This window comes from Typha latifolia, chromosome 8 (assembly GCF_019914945.1).
Source record: "Typha latifolia isolate L0001 chromosome 8, TyphaL0001v2, whole genome shotgun sequence".
Taxonomy (NCBI): domain Eukaryota; kingdom Viridiplantae; phylum Streptophyta; class Magnoliopsida; order Poales; family Typhaceae; genus Typha; species Typha latifolia.
Genome location: NC_133093.1, coordinates 744,462 through 763,240, shown reverse-complemented (window position 1 = coordinate 763,240; position 18,779 = coordinate 744,462). Strand labels below are relative to the sequence as shown.

General features: G+C 35.1%; 3 protein-coding genes and 1 long non-coding RNA gene across 6 annotated transcripts; 2 read left to right on the top strand and 2 right to left on the bottom strand.

Annotated features, from left to right (window-relative positions):
- Positions 1 to 1,555: 1,555 nt before the first annotated feature.
- On the bottom strand, positions 1,556 to 5,469 carry LOC140793423 (bZIP transcription factor RISBZ4-like). Its single transcript, XM_073144901.1, has 6 exons — positions 5,257 to 5,469; positions 4,322 to 4,427; positions 3,169 to 3,319; positions 2,876 to 2,951; positions 2,148 to 2,273; positions 1,556 to 2,023 (listed from the first exon to the last, which is right to left on the bottom strand). Exons 1-6 carry the CDS (start codon positions 5,467 to 5,469, stop codon positions 1,646 to 1,648), a joined length of 1,050 nt encoding a protein of 349 aa, XP_073001002.1. The 3' UTR covers positions 1,556 to 1,645.
- A 78-nt stretch (positions 5,470 to 5,547) lies between these two features.
- On the top strand, positions 5,548 to 15,094 carry LOC140793424 (uncharacterized). The gene is made up of 3 exons (XR_012109964.1): positions 5,548 to 5,688; positions 7,555 to 7,915; positions 14,759 to 15,094. It is a non-coding gene; the product is annotated as an uncharacterized lncRNA (long non-coding RNA).
- On the bottom strand, positions 9,090 to 12,119 carry LOC140793422 (cation transporter HKT1;3-like). Of its 2 annotated transcripts, XM_073144900.1 has the most exons (4): positions 10,778 to 12,119; positions 9,802 to 9,875; positions 9,651 to 9,717; positions 9,090 to 9,492 (listed from the first exon to the last, which is right to left on the bottom strand). In XM_073144900.1, exons 1-4 carry the CDS (start codon positions 11,953 to 11,955, stop codon positions 9,294 to 9,296), a joined length of 1,518 nt encoding a protein of 505 aa, XP_073001001.1. In that variant the 5' UTR covers positions 11,956 to 12,119; the 3' UTR covers positions 9,090 to 9,293. The 2 variants fall into 2 exon arrangements, with proteins under 2 accessions (XP_073001001.1, XP_073001000.1); XM_073144899.1 differs by having other exon boundaries at positions 9,651 to 9,875.
- Positions 15,095 to 16,212: 1,118 nt separating the features above from the next.
- Positions 16,213 to 18,018, top strand: LOC140794037 (uncharacterized). 2 transcript variants are annotated; one of them, XM_073145847.1, is made up of 4 exons: positions 16,215 to 16,497; positions 17,046 to 17,214; positions 17,361 to 17,498; positions 17,622 to 18,018. In XM_073145847.1, the coding sequence occupies exons 1-4, from the start codon at positions 16,390 to 16,392 to the stop codon at positions 17,630 to 17,632; spliced, it is 426 nt and encodes a 141-aa protein (XP_073001948.1). In that variant the 5' UTR covers positions 16,215 to 16,389; the 3' UTR covers positions 17,633 to 18,018. The 2 variants fall into 2 exon arrangements, with proteins under 2 accessions (XP_073001947.1, XP_073001948.1); XM_073145846.1 differs by having other exon boundaries at positions 16,213 to 16,497; positions 17,361 to 18,018.
- Positions 18,019 to 18,779: the final 761 nt, after the last annotated feature.

Sequence of the window (18,779 nt, the reverse complement as noted above, 5' to 3'; positions counted from 1 at the left end):
AGGGGGAGAGAGAGAGAGAGAGAGAGCACGAGGATCGAGGATGGGTTATTTAAAGAAAGGTTTCGTTAAGATAAGAAGAGAGGGAATAATTAATTAGTTAAGTTGGAATAAGATAAGAGGCGAGATTAGGAGGAGGGACAACTGGTAGCTTTTAATCGGCCGCGTGGGCGGTCTCCTTGACCACAAACTGTAGCCATGTTGTGCCGCAGGAACACTTTAAGTATTGTGATATAGGACAAATCTTTGAGTTTTTAGTAAGTACATGTTTCAATAAAATATCTATTGTCTTGCAATATTTATCACAAGCACCCTAACTTTTGCTTTTACTATCGTTCACACCCTGTCGAATGTAAATTTAGCATTCAACCCCTGCATTTTACTTTTAATCCCTCAAAGACAAAGATATCTTTAAGTTAAATTTTACCCCAACTTCATCTAATGCAATAGGGAATGTTGTGTTACTCTACCTAATATACATATAGATGAGTTAAATTAACTATAGATACAAAATGAGTTTTGTACTCTTAACTAAACCAATCTTCTCCTCCTCTCTTCATAGCCCCCAGCCACTTTTCTCTTCCCTCTTAACTAAACCAAGAAATAGCTCTGTTCCTCCTTTCCCCTCATCAACTTTTCCTCGCCTTTTAGCATCTCTCTCATCTCTCACCTCTCACCTCTACTTATAAACGTTAAAAACTCCGCTAGAAAAGACCATGAGGTTGAGATGAAGTCGTCCAGTGATGATGGTGCTATCTGGCAAGGTTTCTAATGCCCTGAGTTGAGATGGGTGAGAGATAGAATGCATAGAGATGCTAGGAGAGAAAGCAAAGGGATTATTATTCAAACTTCTCATGGGAAAAAATAATTAAAAAACCGTTGCGTTGTATGTAAAATTACTATGATACTTGTTATTTTGCATGGAAATATTGTTCAGATTGAAACTTTCTTTGTGTTAAGGTATCCATGCAAAAAGGAAGGGATTATTTTCCCCTTTTTTTTTCATTTCAAACCTTGCTTGATGTATATTTTATACACCTATTTTCACTATCGTCAGTTTGACACCTGAATTTTTACTTAAATCACAGAAAAGAATCTACCCTGGATGTTTTCCAAAGGCCAAAATGACAAATACATAGATTGCCTAGCTAGGTTATTTTTTTAATATTGTATCCAAATTATAAGGGTCAAGTTATATATAATGAAACGATAGTGGTGGGGACTCAATTTTTTTTAATATACAAATCACTATTCACATGTTTATTACGTTGGACTGTAATAAATTATTTGCAGAATAGAGGAGAGTAAATTACTTGCAATAGGGCGTTGGTTTTTTTCCTGTTGCTGAGCTTAAGTAAGAAGAAATTTTGATAGAGGTCCAAAGATGATTTCTAATGACATCCATACTACTATATATCTATTTATATATTCTCACTTGACTGGAAAATTGGCTGCCTATGGCTCTTCTCTGATTGATCTTTGACTATGATTCTAGTGCATTTATCTATGAGATCTCAAAATTTGAACTTTTATGGATGTCAACATAAAGTCCCTTGGATAACTGAAAGGAAGATAGATAAAGAAAACCAACATCATCTAATGTGGTCATAACAGTTTGACAGTACCAGTCCTGGACTAGAATTGGAACTTAAAGCATCTTGGCTATTGCATTTGTGTTCGAATCCCATGCCCAAATGTCACCCACACAGCTTGTCACTTCACTTGAAATTCTATTTTCTAGGCTCTCTAAGCTTGCAATGCTTTGCATTGGTGAGCTCTGATTCATTCTTGATCTGATCTCATCATTCTTGTTCTCCATACCCATGTTCTGTATTGGTCCAGCTGCCGACATGCCAATGTGACATAGATCATCTACTTGGAAATCCATGGCTGGAAGGACTTCTGATGATACTCGACATGGCTGCCGTGTGTTTAGAATCTGCGGAGATCCGATATGGCTTTGGAGGAGATGATCTAGGCTACATGTTACGGCTCCTCTCGTGACCATATCTTCTGCCATCTTTACCTATAAAATATTCGAAAGGTATGCATTGTCTCCTTTACAAATTTATGAATTTGATACAAATCTTTTTCATTTGTAATCTAAAAAGCAGGGGATAATTGTATGTCTGTAGGAGAAATTTGGGTACCTTAACTCTCAAGGCTTCGACATCCGATTTGAGAATTCGATTATCTGTGACTGCACCAGTGAATTGCTGATTGGCATCTGTCAGTTGCTTAAAGAGAGAGGCATTTTCCCCTCTAAGTTGGTCAACCTGATGAATCAAACAACAGATGTAAATAACATCCAGTTCTTATGCTTCCATTTGTTAAGGATAAGTAAGGCTACTGATCTGAGTAAACCATACATAGAATATAATGTGATATAGTTTTCTATCAAAGGAGGTAACAGAAAAGCTTGAATAAAGAAGCCATGTGTCCCTAATGCAGTTCATTTCATCATATCAATAGTACTTACTTGACTTCATATGCAGTAATTCTGAAGAGATTTTGGTCCCTTAAAAGGTCGGATAGCAACTTCTTGGAAGCTTACACGAATCCACACAATTGAATTATAAAAAGATTGTATTTCTTACAGAAATAAATAAGGAATATTCTATCAAAAATATTCTAATACAGCATGCCTTACTAATATTATTATGATGTTCAATTGGTTTCACTGTCAAAATTGGTATGCAGAGATTCACTAGCATTACAATTTACAACAGATCACTTTTAAATTTCTTATTCCATTTTATTTAGTTTACATGGGTGAATACAGAATACTAATTCAGCATGGAGATTCTTCAAGTTACACATAAAACTGGACCTGCGAAGCTGAGAAATTTTTATTAATTAGATCCTGCGAAAATGATACCTGCAACTCAAGATCAGCTAAATGGGCTTGCTTTCTCTTCCTCGATCGTCTAGCGGACTCCCGGTTGGATACCATCCTTGAAAATAAACAATAAGATTCGTTTAAAAATTATGAACAGTTAAAACAATCACTCAAGGCAACTGAATTTTCTTTTTGGCTTGGAAAGCGACTGATCATATTGTCCTCCAACTTACCTGATGCATGGAAGGATACATAAAGAACTGATCAAATGTTCAAGACATATAACTACTGATGATCTGTCAAAGTAAACGAATGAAATTTTTTTGTTGCACCTTCTCATGCGCTTTGTGTCTTGTACATTTGTGCCCTGCTCGTCCTCTATTTCAATTGACTCCTCATCTGACTGCTCAGAACCACTAGTCCCTCCAAGAGGTTGGTTCTCCTTCCCATTATTAAGTTTATGAGATGATGTTGGACTTGCAGCTGGCAGAGATTTTTGAGAAAGAAAGCTAATTAGCAAACTCTATATACAATATAAAGTGATAGCTCTCAAGGACGTCGGTGCCTGGAATTTCAGGTAAGAATAGCTAGTCATGTGTTTCAGTATTAACATGCTAGCTAGTAATTTAGTGTACCTATCTTTCAAAACTCATGGTTTTTGCGCATATACCTCTCTAAAGTTAATATTTGTATGTATACATTTCAAAACATATTGCACAAATACCATATTGGTTGGTTTTTTATTAAATACAAGGTTAAGTCTCAATAATTACTTTTAACTAATATATATGAAAACTAGAATAAAGATATTCTCTTTTTATATCTAAATTATTCAAATTTTAACAATTAGTTAACTCTAAGGAATGTCCATGTAAAAAAACGAAGGATTAAAAGAGTATACATGCACACAAAAGAAAACTATATGTTTTGAGATATATATATATATATATATATATATAAGAGATTTTGAAAGATTGTAAAAACAAAACCCTAAGGTAAAAAGCTTAGTACTTTAATAGACGAAAAGACATAGATACCATGTATGTAATAAGAACAATGATATTTCTGTATTTTTACAAATAAATTTGAGTTAATATTAATGGTTAGTTTTGTTTGAAGGGTGTCCACACTAAAAACAGTGACTATTCTACATACACTAGAAGTAATTTAGTCCCCTAAATAAGTTTGGAACTCACTTATATAATATTTGATGAGTATACTTATAACGGTCAAAAACTCGTATGCTATTTTATAAAGTAGAGAAAAATTGGAGATAGACTATCTTTAAACTTGAAAGTTTCTAAACATACAATAAATAGTTGTGGGCATAGTGAGTTTCTTATTTTCAAAACAAAAAAAAAGGAAGTAAATCCTTGTTTAATAAATATTCCGAGAAAAAAACGGTGATTAAATTGACACAGCCTAGCTATACAGAATCATTAAGCTGAGTGGAGGTAAAAGGTTTTGAGAATAGTATAATGTTACCGCAAATGGAGGATTGGGATTCCATGGTAAGAGAAACGCTGGAATTTCGGCCGTTAAGGTTCTGAGAGTAGACGTGGCTGCCGATGCCTCCTCCATTCATGGGATCCTGCTACCATGCCCAAAATCCATTTATTAAAAACTCATGCTAAGTGCGAGATCTCACAACAACAACAATAACAACAGATTGAGCTTTATTTTCCGAGTAAAATATTTCTGAGGTATTGGCTTTGGTTTCCTTTTCTATAGTAATGTCATTCAAATCCACACCACCGTGGTGACTAATTTGATGTACGTTGCATTGTCTCAGGATCACACTTGGTAACATTTACGTTTTTCATATTAAAAAATAGAGTTTTTTTTACACTTATACCCTGAAAAAATTTCTTATTTACATGTATACTTTTTAAAAATATATGTTATTTACATAGCAGTCTCAAGAATTTAATAAAAAGCACAAAAAAATTTCTTAACTAAGAGAAATTTGTAAAAATATGGAATAAAAAATATTTTTATAGTTCGAGGGGTTGTTTTCATTTCACACCTCATATATGTGTTTATTTCGATTTACACTCTTTCTCAGTATTTTGTTTTAACTTTAACACTTATATTTTTATTAAATTATAGAAAACACTCTACTGGGATTTTATATAATAAAAAAAAAATCTAGCTACAAATATAAAAGATGTAAACCAAATAAATCTATAAACCAATTTGCGGTCATATTGACGATTTATGAAACTATAGAAACTTAAAATTCGTACCTAAGATCACAAAAAAGAAGTACGAAATTGCCAATTTATTTCGAATTAAAACGTTAAGCAACTCTACCATAGGGGTAATTTCGTAAAAGTCACTATTATCTAGCGACTACGAAATCATCCACCAGCGGAAACGGCCAGAGAGCTATAATAATCACAGAGACTAGTCGAGCTCACCCGATTCCCGATCCCAAACCCTAGGTCGGCGAACGGCATCAATCCACCGCCGTCCACGACGGATCCCGGCTTCTGCTCCGCCTCCGGAAGGAAGAGGTGCTCCAGATCCGCCGTCGCCGTCGACGTCGCCGGCCACCGCTTCCCCACGTCCTTCCTCTCCTCCGGCAACCGCAGGAACGCCTCCATATTCAGCTCCGACGCGCACTTCTTCATCCCCCCTTCCAGTCCGGCTCCTCGTATTCCCCTTCGCCGCCTCCGATGACGTCGTCGTCGTCGTCGTAGCCACCTTCTTCTCGATGGCGAATTGGGGAGGGGGAGGGGGAGGATTCCTTTGTCTCTTCGGATCCAAAGACAAGGTCGGCGAAGGGAAAAGAGGGAGAAAAACAAAAACAAAAGGCAAAAAGAAGCAAAAGTCGGCTGCGAGAAGGACAGGTAAGTGCAACTACCCCCCAATTTGATCTTAATTACTTAGATTACCACTGGGGGATCGCAAACGACAAACCTTCTCAAAGTCATCACTTTACATTATCTGAATTAAAAAATAAAACAGTAAATAAAATTTTCCATTTTCCTAAAACTACCTATTCTCTACCTATTTATATTTTCTATTATTATTATTAATTTCTATATTTATTGAACATTTTAATAGTGAGGCCACTTTTTTATCCACCCGTAGTCATGCGGTGAGGGGTAGAAAGGGTATTTTGGTAAAGTGGGGGTGGGGGGGTTAATGGAGGTTGATTTGGATTCGCACCGGCCATAGGGAAAAGGGAGGTGGAGTCATATGAACTCCACATCGGAAAGGTGACTCAGGCTTTTGGCGGCATTCGGCATCTCGCCCACGTCCGCATATCCCAAGATCAGCTGCGCGGTCTTGTGCTCCAAACCCTTCGCCCTGGAAACGTGTTGCCTTCTCACTGGCTGGGTTTACACCCAAATTGTTGAGTTGGAGACAGCTGATCTGCGGGGGGGCTGAAATGACGTAAATGGGCTTTAGGTAGACGTCGTTGTCGGGTGTTTGGACTCTTCTATTATCTTTTTAAAAAGAGTAATGCTACGTGTTACGTATAAATCTCCTTTATAATGTTGACTATGAGTAGACAATTAAGGATGATCTAGTGTAAAGTGTGCTTCATATTAACGAGTGTGTTAGATAAGTAGTTACTTGTCGTACAGGATCTTATCACTTACAACATTTCCAAGTACGTTATAAGGACTCGAAATGTTACTATAGGTGAAAACAGATTAGATAGTGTTCAATTCACATCTTAATTCATATTTTTAGTCCGGATATAAATAGTTGACGAATAATAATTTAAAATCATATCCTAGTTAAATGGATATGGATAATTTTTAGATAGAGGATTGAATCGGATATTGATAAAATTTTAAAAGAATTATGATTTTATTTAAACATAATTAACACAAAAATATTAAGAATTTCACAAAAAAAATTGTATATCAAATACATATAAAATTAGATAAATTAATCTCTACAAATAACATATAACACATCACTAGTAATAATATCAATATTTATTATTTAAATAAGCAAACTAAAAATTATTTTAAAAAAATATGCAGGTAAGTGGATATCCCTATCTAAATCCGAGAATTATATCCGACCCATATCTGAATCCATATTCGTTTTTTTTTAAATTCTAAATCGGATAGGAATTTTTATTTGAATCGGATCGGATAGCAATATGATTATATGCGGTATCAAACCACTTTCCTAAAATTTTATTTGCATCATTTTGCTAAATGTCAGTTGATATAGTCATCAAATAACTATAATACTCGTGTGATATTAATTATTACATTTGTTAACAAAGTCACACATAACATACACAAAATGGATAATGGGATTAGGATTATTACCTTGTCGTTGCAACCCTTGCCGCCAAGCATGAACCTTTGATTTTGTTGGTGATATGAGAGTCTGTTAGAATCCTTTTTTCCAAATCTTGTTTTCTCTGGTAAAGGAGGGGCAGTTAGTGATAATAAAAAGAAAAAAAATGGCTTTCGAAAACTAAATGCATCCATTTTCGACACAGTTACATATATATATTTTTTAAGTTGAGTGCACACAATTTATATATGAGGCGTGTAAAAAAAGCTTAATCTTACTGCTATTAAAACTTAAGAATTTTATAACTTTTTAAATGCCCTGCAATTAGACTAGCTAAATTATTATTTACATCTATACAAAGGGGATACATCTAAAGCTCAAAGAGGAGAGGACGACTCTTGTTACAGCTAAAATAGTTTCTATGCTAATCAAATTGAGTTTTGTAGGAAGCTGATCGTCTACATTCTCAGTTACGGGAATTTGATGCAGTCAATATACTTGCAAACCTTTTCGTTGGCTGCCAAAGTGCCAAGTACCCTTGGTTGTAAGAAAGTTCCTGTGGTGGATCTGCTGCTCCGGAACCTTCTAGAGTATTGCCGACGAGGCCCCCCCCAAGCTGGCCCAATTAACTCTAAATTATCGAGTTCGGATCTCTAAAATCATTTAAGATTCGGAATCTCTGTTTCAGATTTGAGGTACGTCAGCATCTATATATGATTCCAAAACCCGGACCCGAAACCGACCTGATCGGATCCAAGGCGCATGGATGGGTTCGAGTCCAACCCAACAAATCTTAACTAAGACTTTGTAAGTAATTCTCAAACCCTTTCCTCTCTCTAAAAATGCCACTTATTTTTCCAGTTTACTTTCCAAATTTTAGCATATTTTATCGATTATTGCTGGTTAAATATTTTGAAATTTTCTTCGAACTTTGAGATCACAAGAACTCTGTAGTTTTTTTCGGTGATCTACGCCATATTATTCATCCTATAGCTTTCGGATTTAAATACATAGCAATTAAAAAATAAATCATGGTTGTATTGTATAAGGCTATGAGTTGTAGATCAAGTTTTAGAAGATTGGTTATTAGGGTTAATTTTAACATCTTAATAGTATATATCTAAATTTATTTTTCATTTTAGGGAAATTGAAAAAAAAAAATACACTTTTGCTTTTATTATGGTTCACACTTTACCTTACAGATAATTATTCGTTCAACTCCTATATTTTGGATTTAATCATAAAAAATAACTCAACATTAATTCTTTCTTAACTGAAATTAACTATATACATTAGTTAACTTAACCGTATGTGTAAATAATTGGAGTGAGCTTGCTAACTGTTCTCACTTTGCCGATAGTTTCCCCCTCCATTGTTGGTCGAAAATGAGAGAGAGAAAAAGAGGAGGAGGAGAAGACGAAAGAAGGGGGCTTCACGGTGACCTTGATAGCATGGTAGTGTAGTAGTGCAACAATACAATTGGGGGAGGAGAGAGGATGAGGAGATGGCTAAGATAAAGGGAAGAAGAGTAAATGAGACGTAATTTAAATATTTATTTTTTCAAAATTAACAGAATATTCTTTATTTTGTCAACTGTTGGTTAAAGTTAACTCAATTTGAGGATTAAACCTAAAATGTACGGTTTGAATAATAAATAACAATAAAGTAGGGTGTAAACGATAATAAAAGCAAAATGCAGGACGTTTTTTTTTATCAATTTCCCATTGTTTTAATACCAGCTAGGCTTAATTACACTTTGCTCTCGTGAAACTGAATATCATTCTGCCTCCCTCAACTATAAAATTCTATAAATTTTCCCTTATTGTGTAACACTCGGCACTCCTTTGTAATGGTGGGCGTTATAACATTTAAAATAGTTCATGGGGGAAAATTGTATGTTTTCATAATCGAGGGGGCAAAATGATATTGAATCATAACTTTGGTCATTAGACTTGTTGGCGAATGCTACATTTCCCTCGTATTTTGATAGAATATTATCGATCCACACTTACAGGCTTGTAAGCACATTATATACGTGAAAGATATCTAAATCCATTCTCATTTTAAAAGCTCAGTCACACTTATATGTCTTACTTTCTTTGTTCAGACTATTGGTTACCAAAATTTTCCGATGCTTTCAACTAATGGAAATAAAATAGCTATTTAGGATTTTTCACATCATGTACTAGCAAAGCTTCCAAGCTTTTCCTCCTCCCATGTTGAACTTTTTAAGCCTTCCGAAGATCATAACAAATATGAGGATCAGCTTTCCTTCAGCACTCCATTTTCCAGCAAACCCATAGGAAGCATCTTTGCAAAATTTATTATGGTTTAGTAACCTCTTGCAGCTGTAGCCAAGTGAGAATCCCACATTTCCATATGCACTGCAACATTATAGATGACCAAGAAAAATGGTGAGAAGTGCCAAATACTGGCTATCATCCAGATGCTACATACTTAAATGTGATGGTTCTCGGAAATGTCAGAATACAATTTTCAGAAACATCTGAGGATTCTAGTAAAGGGTGGTAGGGAGACTTGCCTGATCACTTCAAAAACTATGTTAAAGATGGTGAAGTTCAATGGGTCGATGAACATTGCTTGTCTTTCTGTAATGCAAATTAGAACAATGAAGACTGCCAAATAGGAGATCTGGGAGAGTATCAAATTCTCAAATGGTTTCTTCCTTTTACCATCTCTTCTTTCTTCTAGCAAAGGCTTCTCATCATCATTAATGGGTAAAAATGAAGTATATGGAGGAAGATACCTGCAAACAATTTGATTGGAGAAATATTACAATAATTGTGCATGCAATGTATGTTATGCAAATTGTAATTCCATATGTTTATGTGTATGCAAATATAACATTCTTTGTGCATGTCAACTGGTGGTTCTATGCATCTGCACTGAAAATTGCCACTGGCCAATACATTATAGAGGTGATACAACTGTTTAACATTTATGTACTGCCCCTATATCTTGCTGACATAGACCAGCAGAGGGTTTCATAAACGTCCATGTACTGACATGGAAGTTAGAATCCGATGATATATTTTTATGACTTCCATAATAGTTTCCTCATAGACGTAATCTAGAAGTTATTCAGAGGCCTCATTGGAAAGCTTGTATTATTCTTTTGAGAATAAGTTAGACCTTGTGCTATTCTTTTGAGAATATTATAAGGAAAATCTAGTTTGATGTCTGAATGTTTCTCTTCCTGAGGACGTGTTGCTAAAATTAATCTCACACTGCTCAAAAGTTCCATATAACTAGTCAGAGACTATTGCTATCTTTCCAAGCAATAAAGAGAAAAATAACAGAGCTACAATAAACATGCTTATTAAGGAAAGAGAAAAGGCTAATCTTGGTCTTCCTGTAAAAGTTCTAGGGTCTTGTGTGCCTACTTATGCAAGGTTCAGAGATAATATTGCTCTACTGACCAAGTTATGAGCCATTACAGAAGCTCAAGACATATATGCATGGCAAAGAAACGCCATTGTATGAGGGACTGATTTAATGAGTGCTTTATTGCTGGAAATTGTGTGTAAGGCCTTCTTTTTGTTTATTTAAGCAACATTAGAGTATCAGGATTTTATTTCAGTTAGGTTCTTTGTTAGTTTTCTGATAAGCAAAGATCTTTTTGAAAGGAGAGTTAGAGAGAGAACTAACATCATGACCGTGTATAACACCAAGATGGCTGAAGAAAGGGAGGATATATCGACCACTGATTCACCAGCATGTCTTGAATTAACTGACTGAAATAGTATGCCTACTATTTTCTGGTAGGGGTTCATTCCTTGCAGAACTTCTGAATTCCACTCCAAACAGCAAAACAATAGTGTTTGCCCCACAATGAATCCCAAAACTGTGAGACTCAAGTAAACAGATTGTCTATGAGGAAGCAAATGTTTATATCTGATGGCACTTGGATATTGAAGAATATAGTTGTATCCTTCTTTTTTAGTTATCTTCTTCAAGAGCCACACTGTGAATCTCAAGCATGAGGGAAATAAAGTGCCCCCTGCTAGAATCTGAGGAATAATTAATAGTAGAAGAGCAGAGTTCTTCTTAAAGATCATCATATTCTCATTTACTGGAGTGAAGCCACAGTTTCCAAATGAAGAGATTGCTGTGAAGATGGAGAACGTGGAGATTTGAATGCCCTTGCTCCTTAAAAATTCTCCTGCCTCTGATACTAGGCTAAGATACATAGAGAGAAATATGAAGCTGCTTGAATTGATTACTACAATATAGCTGAGCACGACATAACCCAAATATCTGATAGCTTCATGCTTAAGATTCTCACTATCTATCAGATGACTTTCAGGCCAAATGACAGCTGAACTACTGTGCATGTTAGAATTTTGACCATCAAAGTTTGTGGAGTTAGAGCTCTCAATATCAGAATTTGATTTAACTATTTTGTCCAATGACCTCTCCCTTGTGATTTTGGCCTTCATGAATTGAAGACCAAGCATTGAAGTAAATACCTCACTTCCAATCAGCATCAAAACAATCAAAACCCAAAGCTGAGTAGTTGAGAAGACCTCCATTTCAACAGTGGCCATACTTGAAACAGTTAATGCAGAAACAGAGGTAAATAATAAGTCTAAGTCCTTAGGACTACTCGTTTTATTTTTTGGTTTTAACATCTTCAGAGCGAGAAAACCAACAAAGGAGATTAAGATGAAGTAGATCAGCTGAAGTGAGAAGGGATTACTTTGGAAGAGGAACCAGTAGGAACGCTTCATATGAACCCAAGCTGATTTGGCAAGAGAGGACAGCTTCATTGATATGTAGGCATGAAGCAGATGACTTTTTTCAACAAAAATAGTAAGAGGATGCATCTTCTCTTGGGGATGTTTGCTCAAGATGAGGAGAAATGCTTATGAAGAGTTATTAGTTGGAAGTTGCCTGTATGCTATTGAATGCATATATATATATATATATGTGTGTGTGCAAAAATGTTTGTTTTAAGTGGTATACATATCTAAAGATGTGCCGAATTTGGAATTGTTGCAAGCTCAAAATAAAGGATGGAATAAGATAAGGGTGTGGGAACAAAGAAGTATAACTCATTAGTGATGGGTCATGATCATTTAGAGTGACATTCAGATCTCTCATGTTCTGTTAATAGGAGGAATAATGTTAAATTCTCAACAAGAGAATTAATACTCTCAAGTGCAACTATAATGCTACCACTGTGGTGGTCCTTATGTTGTAATAATCTGCAAAAATCTACATGCAGAAGAATGTCTGAGAGGTACATGCCGTGCAAGGCCATCTTTTCTGAGCTAAATATGCGTTATTATGTTGCGTCCTTCGTTACATATGCAGTCTTTTTATTCTGAATTTTCTATAATTGGTTAGTCAATATTTGACTAGTGCACTTTCTGATGCTTATTCTGTTAGTTGGTTCAAGCATCACCCAACTGTGAATTCTGCACACTCTTCTTTGATCTTTACGTTCCAAAGTTCTAGGATTTGATACGATTCGCAGAAACATCACATCACAGTCTAGCTTTATACCAAACGTGCATCAATATTGTGACTCGCAAGTGGAATAGTGGAATGCAACTACTTGTAGAGCTTTGATCATCGTTCTTACTCATTGATTGTCTCTTATCTCCTGAATGGATTTGATAGGATTATTATGTTCTCATGCACCTGTGAGTGTTTGTTTAAGATATTGCACTTCTATATATTCATAGTATACTTTTCTATGTAAAGGTATATGATGTATCTCTACATCTCTCCATGCTGACATATACACAATGTTCTATCATGCTTCTCAACTTAAAATGTTGATGCTAGAAATGCTGATGAATTCAAAAAGTGAATCTTTACTGTTGTTTTAAAAATCTTATCCGAATTAAGGAAATTCCAAATACTTGGTAATGTTGATGGATTATAATCTGCTCATGATTTTGGATATGTATCTAAGGCTTGTTATATAGAATAGATTGCAGCCTTGCCGTTTGTCCCTCGTCTATTCTCATTTGCTAGGTCAACTATGTAGGTTCACACGCAAGCATGGGAGATTATTTTTCAGTTAATTCCCGAAGGAAGTTAGGGATAGCTTAGTTATATGATAATATCAGAAGCTTGTTTCTTTCCTGTTGACACTAATGTCCGTGTATGTGAAGTTTATACTAGTCTAGCTTTGGTCTGAAGAGACTTGTCTGCCTATTTTTGTGACTATTTAATACACAAATTTATGGATCTTCACGGAGCCTTTTCCTCTCAGTAACATACATGAGGATGAAAAAGGCGATCAGATAAGATAGCTGCAAGAAAAGGAAATTTACCCTATGCTTCTCTTTCTGTTTTCCTTTTTTCTTTTTCTTTTTGTCTGTATGATCTCTTGGACAATCTCTGCCATCTTTAAAGGGCATAGGTATTGTGTGAGGAGACGAAGTACTCTACGTATAGATTATGGTTTACAATGGTCAATAGGTTCTCATCATCCTGTATCGTGTAACTGTAACAATCAAGCATCTAATCTCAACTATTTGGACTAGTTGGACATGTCATTATTCACAGTGAAATTTGTTTTTGTGGTTCTAAGGATGAGTAGCGCACCAACAAAAAAAAAGAAAGTCAAGTGGCAGGAGGGTCTCATCTGCATGCTTGCTTCCAGGAACCTTAACATTTTTTCAGATGGTTCTTGTTTGTTTCTTTTTGTGGTTTATTACTTGGCCTAGCTTTACGCTCGTAGAACATGCTAGATTTTGTGAAGATATTGTTTTATACTAAAAAGTTTGTTGGCACCACATTAGACCTAAGATTCTGCAAAAAAACGGTTTGTTCTCTGGATTATTCTATTTAGTGTGTATTTATGCTCTGATTGTTCCATCTAGGGTGTTTTTATGTGTGTGTTTATGGATAAGCATGATCTCAAGCATTTGTACCCCTTGAAAAAGTCCTTTGTTACTGTGTAATTTGCATAGATGCACATCTCGATATATGTTATCATAGGGCATATATCAAATAGAGGTGGTGCAAGTATGTATCTATATATATGTAGTATATAGGTGCATGTTTTAGACTTTTTATATTGGTTCTAGATGCGTAATCTGGATTTGACAGGGAAAATTAATTAACATCCTGATGGTAGAGTATTCCAGGATTGTAGGTGAAAATGGGAGACCATCAAACTGTTCCTATGTTCCATAAATATAACATAAAAGTAATTACTGGAGTAAGTGGATCTGTTATGCAGAAAAAAAATAAAAGGGTTGACTGCAAATGAGGAGAAACCGAGAAAGTGATGGAAACTAGTTTCTTTACTATGATACTGACCTTATAGTCAAAATTTTCACGCTTGCTAATCTCGATAATGAGAGATCAGATTTTGCATGAGGAGATAATATGAAGACTAAATGGGGAATACTTGAGTCTTTTTCTGAACAACTCGTTAACTAGGTTCTAGGATAAGATAGGCAAAATATGTAAGGATCAATGATAAAATTCCTTGCCTAATCATTTTTCCATGTCTTTGATGGCTGTGTCTGCTTTAAAGATTGGAATACAAGTTTTTTGATATCCTAGGCCATTACCTAGCCAGTAATGCTTGTCAGTTCCTTCAATATTATTCTTACCGTGTTTATTCAATGATATTTCATTTAACATTGCAGCTTATCCTTGTAGGTCAAGAAGAGAAACAAGTGCCTCTCCACCAACTAACTTCGAAAAGTCTAGCACTGCAAGCTGCTGGAGATTGCAGAGGGTCACCATCTTAAGTTTAGACATGCCCACAATAGCAATGCAGATCAGATGCCGATACGACGAAAAGATCAAGAATTCCTAGATCATATATTCTCATTTTGATATAAGAATCTTTCAGTAGGAATTCATTCTTGTCAATAGCAAAAGTATAGATTTCATGCAATATGTGGAAGTTCACTGCTAAAATATTGCTTCTATTGCGTAAAACTGGAAATAATAATTTTATTTTCTGAAGAATGCGAATTCACTCTTTCAAAAGGAAGATTATTCCAAATGTGAGGATGATTTGGTGTAGATCTGCAAGCCATAGATCTAGAAGCTGTTTTTCCCCCTGTGGCTTCTTTAACAAGTTTCACTCTGTCAAAGCTCTTATCTTAGATTAATCTTTCTTGTTGGTCCACAGCAGCACATGGCAGGAGAACTTTGAGAGGATGAAAGCTCTTAGATGCAATGGTAGAGATTGGAAGAATAATTTTGCATGCTTTATTCAGGAACCTGGTTGTATAAAGGAACATTTCTTTACCTCAGAATGGATGGCAGGAAGAAGGAATCTTAAGCATCACCTTAGTCTATGCATGCTTCTAAGCATATTAGAGAACATTAAGCTGAGAAATAAAAAAGGAAAAGAAAATGGAACTAGTTTGCATTGAAATTTAACACCAGTACAAACAAGCATAAATTATAAAATGGCAAAAAACATATACGTCGATGTTTTTTATTTCCTTTGTAGATCTATCGTGAATAAAATCAAGCTACATGCTACTAGCCTACCTACTTGTGAGAATGGAGAAAGGAGAGCAATTTCTTCTTCTTTTCTTGCTTGTAGTGGCTGCTCAGCCAAAATTCCATGTCTCATCCTGAGGACTTTGCACTGGAAAGATGCTTTTAAGAGTGTTACATAAATTGACAATTAAAAATCACTTCTTTTTAATATTTGAATGTATGATTCCTTTCCTCCATCTATATTAATCATCGTGTTTCCTCACTTCAGATACATCATTGACAGTTAGAAAAAAATAATAATACGAATTATTGGTAAGCCCTGGTTACCTACTTGAATCATTATTGAGTTTAAGTCAAACAAGTAAGAATTTTGTTAAAAACTCTAGAAGTCAACCCCAATTGCAACTTAATTGATCGTAAACATAATAGGAAATGTCAACTCTGCTCTCTTGGTGGGTTCTTCACATGCATATGCATGTGGTTCTCGTACTAATTACATGTGTAATAATAATAATAATAATAATCAATTTTCATTTTACACTATATATTACGTGTTTATTGCGATTGATACCCTTATATTTATCAGTGGATTTTAAAAAAAAATCCAAGTGGTAAAAAATGTAATAAGCACATAATATAGTGTGTGAAATGAAAAAAAAAAAAAAAAAATCCTCACAGAGTTGCTCTGTATCCGTTTTCTTGCTCTTCGCGACCGCTGACATTTCCTCAGGGATAACTGGGAACTTTGATAAAGGGCAAAAGAAGTGGGTTTTTTTTTCTCGACAAGAGCTTGGAGGTCAGAGGGATAATCCATCTTGGATTTCTTGGAGATGGCTAAACTTGTAGCAGTCAACATGAAGAGGAAGGATTTGGAAGGAGTTCATGGAGAAGTCTTTGATTTCTCTCTCTTTTCTCAGCAAAAAAAGATCAAAGGACTGGTACTCATTTTCTCTTTGACATACCTTTTTTTTTTTCTTCCTTTTGAACTATTTTCTTTGGAAATTCTCTTGTTGGTTGACACAGCAATGTAAATTTGAGCATCTTCTTATTTTAAAACACCTTCACAACTCTAGGTCAATGGAATTTTTGTAAATTAAGTAATTCTTTAACCAAGTTTGTGAACTCTTTTTGCTCTCTTGTCTATCTTATCTAATTTATCCAAGTCTTCAAGATCATGGGTAGGTCTTATTGTTGCTGAACAACTCTTTCCTGTTGCTGTTCTTTTTCAGATTTTGTAAAAGAAGCCAATAAAGGTGACAGTTTAATTTCTAGACCATATGCAGCGTTCAAAAACATAACTATAGAAAAACTGAACAAAGAACCTATATAGGATTCAATACCTCTTAAATTCTGAATGCTGCCATTCTTTTGCGATGATCATTAAAGCAAAAGGACAAAAAGTATGTGTTCTTCTGTCAGTATGCCAAATTTTATGTGCCCCTAGGATATTTCTAATATATGGTTTGCCATTTGTTTCTCTTGAAAGGATGCAGATTTGTTACCGTTAATGAAAGAAAAACAAGAAGATTCTTCTGGTGCTTTGCTGCTTGAACACCAAAAGGAAGAGCAAAATTCTTGTAGCATGCAAGCACTCCGCGTAATAATAGCGGGAACATTGCATGATCGTATTTTGAACGAAGATATAGCATTTAAGGGTATGTTCTTACCCAAGTAATCTTTGTTGAAAAGATGCAGTGAGGATTTGTCACGGTCAATGCTCCTTCAAATGTTTGAGACCTTTTCTGACACTTAATTGTTGCAAAATTTACAACTACTACAAATAAATTTTTCACTGAGACAGTGGTAGAAGAGCAAATGGAGATAGAAGAAGAAGACGAATGTGCATCGATGGAAGTTGAAGAGGAGGGAGGAATTTCGCAACAATATGACATGATGCTGCAAGTTCCGCCTAGCAAACCTACTACTATGTTGTGGTCAGGTGATAATGAAGAAGCGCATTCTTAACTCTTTTCCCGTTATTAACTTCATACTTAGTGCAGTACAATAAGATTATGATTTTGTCTCATAATTTCTTAAACTTTGTGGTTTCTATGGTCGAAAGGGTTTTTCTGACAAAGAAGCAGTTTTCTGGGTTGAGGAAATAGACTCGCAGAGTACATTGCAAATTCAGCTAGCCTTCATGATCTTTTCTCAAATACATTAATGGTGATGTTCACATATTTGACTGGATACACTTATGACTACAGTCCTTGATGTGTCACCAATGCAGCAACATGGCGAAGATGAGCCTGATCATATTATCAGCTATTGACACCCAAGTAGGATCCTGCAGCATGGGCAGCAAGTTGATCATATGGAATGTGAATATCTTTTTCTCTAAATTATCTATTCAGCATGCAACAATTTTTGGTTTTAAGTTGTCCAATGCTTGTAGCATTTGCTATGAATGACTTTTAATGTCCATTACCATCAACTTTTAAGTATTATAATTTTTCTTATTGTGTTGGATTTATTTCTATAACTTCTGTACAAAAGTTTTTATGCTACCATCAAGCTACTGCATGCAAATTGTTTTGAACTTTTAATAGGTATACTGCATTAATAAGTGAACAATGGCAGTAACAATTACCAGCTGCTGAAAGTATGCATTGCTTGACATCAAATATCTCTCTTTTTGCCAGATGAAGAGCAAACTAAGCTGACATAGAAGCTATTACAGATATTTACTTGTTCTGCAAATTTGCCTGAATCGGTTTCTATAACTAGTATTCGAAGATTTGCAGAACTAACTAAAAGCAGCTTTAGGAAATATAGTTAGTTCTGATTAAAAACTAGGGCATGTTTGTGAAGGGAGAAGAGGTACAACTGGAGCAAATGAAATGAATCATCTTTCACTCTTCTCATGCTCTTTATCTGAGAGGAAATATGATCAGGTCTGATAGAAGTTCAGTAGGATAAGATCATTGCAGGAAAGGTGCACCATTAAAGACAATTCAGAAGCAAAAATCTCATCAGATATGAAGTAAAGGTCCAAAATAAACAGCAAATTTGTAAGATATGCATTTAACTTGAAAGTTCCATGCCTGATTACATTTCAGAAGATTTACTGTTTAATTGCGCCGCAATTACTCAACTACTCTCATAGTCTTCTTCTGATCTATAACTTTTTCAAAATTGTCATTACAGTTAGTTTTTGATGCCATATTAATAAAATTTTCCAGACAGGTGGTTGTTAACTTAACAAATATATAAATATGTA